The sequence below is a fragment of the Eulemur rufifrons genome, chromosome 29 (genome assembly GCF_041146395.1).
Source record: "Eulemur rufifrons isolate Redbay chromosome 29, OSU_ERuf_1, whole genome shotgun sequence".
NCBI classification, from domain to species: Eukaryota; Metazoa; Chordata; class Mammalia; order Primates; family Lemuridae; genus Eulemur; species Eulemur rufifrons.
The window spans coordinates 62,512,016-62,513,549 of NC_091011.1; the positions used below are offsets into that span (position 1 = coordinate 62,512,016).

The window sequence follows — 1,534 nt, forward strand, 5'->3', positions numbered from 1 at the left end:
TGGCTTTATTACACAAGCACGAAACCAAATTCCTTTGGAAAAATAATGACTTCTTCGGAGGACTTCCAGACCAGTGAGGTAGAGCCCAAAAGGGAGAAAACGGATCTGCCCCTATAGTCCTGGAGACGTCTCAATCTGCGGTCAGCAAAAAAAAGGGGAGCTCCCCCACGGGTCCAGCTGTCTCCTCCATCCGCAGACCCGGTGCTGGGAGGCAGCAGAGGGCACACGTGCCCCGGAGTCCCAGACGGCGGAGCCGCAACCCGCGGGCGCGGGGCAGGGAAAACCATCCGGTGACTACTTCGCTCGTAAAGTGCACTAGGGGACCGGGTCCTGGCCGGATCTGTAAACACTCGACTGACAACTTGTTCATTCCTCCAGGTGGAAGCTCAGTCCCGGGGCCGGGGGCCGGCAGGAGGCGCCCTCGAGGCCGCGTCTCACGCCCGGGGCACAGGGAAGCGGCGGAGCCTCACCATGGGTTCCAGGTTCACTCGCAGGACTTGGCGCGCTTTGCGCCGGGCCGCCGCCAGGCTGCGCTCGCCCCACACGTCGCTGCCGACGCGGATAGTGGGGAAGGTGGTCAGCGTCGGGGTGGCCGCTCTCCAAATCTCCTCCAGAGTGCGGCCCCCGAAGCAGGGCCCTGGGGCCACGGGCTTGACCGAGCAGTTCTCCTCGGGAGCCGACGGCGGCGGCGGCGGCGGCGGTGGCGGGAGCTTCCTCCTGCGGGCGGCTGCCGCCCGGACTCCGCGGCGCCTCCTCCTGGCCGCGGCGCGCGGGGCCGGCCGGCGCGTCTGGCCGCGGGCGGAGGGGAGCGCCGGGGGGTCGGGCACCAGGGCCCGGCAGGAGGAGTAGCCATAGACGTCCTTGCTGCGCAGGATGTGCGGGGAGAACTGGTGCTTGAGGCTGCAGAGGAAGCTCCAGAGCTCCGCGTCCGAGCTCATGAACTCCGTGCTGCGGGGCATGAACAGCTTGAAGGCGTCGCCCAGCGCCTTGGTGCTGTCGGCCAGCGACAATTGCGAGCGCGAGTACACCACCTTCTCCTCTCGCGCCTCCAGCCCGGCCTCTCCTCCTGCCCTAAAGCCGCCGCCCCGGGCGTCCGCAACCGGGGCGGCCGGGGGCCGGCGCCTCCGCCTCTTCACGCTGCGCCGCATCGAAGGCCGCTCGGGGCCGCCCGCGCTCGCCGGGTCCCTCTGCCGCCGCCGTCCCCGCCCGCGTCCGGCTCCGCGGTGGCGGCCGCTGCTGCTGCTGGCGCCTCCTGCCCGGCGCGTCTCGCTACTTTTCTCGCCTCCGCCGCCGCCCCTCCCCCTCCGAGGGCGGAGGACGCGGGTGAATGTACTGCCGCCCGGTACAAGATGGCGGCCGGCGCCCACCCCTGGGCTTTGTCATTGGACGGCTGGTTTCTCTTTCTTCTTCTCTCTTGCCTCCTTTCCCCCCGCTGCCTTTCTTTAAATGTGCCCGCCTCAGTCCCCTCCCACCACAGCCCCGACTCCACCCATTGGGTGCTCTCAGAAGAGGGGCGGGGACTAATGGGGGAGAG

At 69.0% G+C, this 1,534-nt stretch overlaps 1 protein-coding gene across 1 annotated transcript; it reads right to left on the minus strand.

Annotated features, from left to right (window-relative positions):
• Positions 1–373: 373 nt before the first annotated feature.
• On the minus strand, positions 374–1,191 carry CCDC71L (coiled-coil domain containing 71 like). Its single transcript, XM_069462159.1, has one exon. The coding sequence runs from the start codon at positions 1,146–1,148 to the stop codon at positions 435–437; it is 714 nt and encodes a 237-aa protein (XP_069318260.1). The 5' UTR covers positions 1,149–1,191; the 3' UTR covers positions 374–434.
• Positions 1,192–1,534: the final 343 nt, after the last annotated feature.

Bases quoted from the DNA above. Each gene is read 5' to 3' on its own strand.
- CCDC71L (XM_069462159.1), bottom strand. From the start codon at position 1,148: ATGCGGCGCAGCGTGAAGAGGCGGAGGCGCCGGCCCCCGGCCGCCCCG.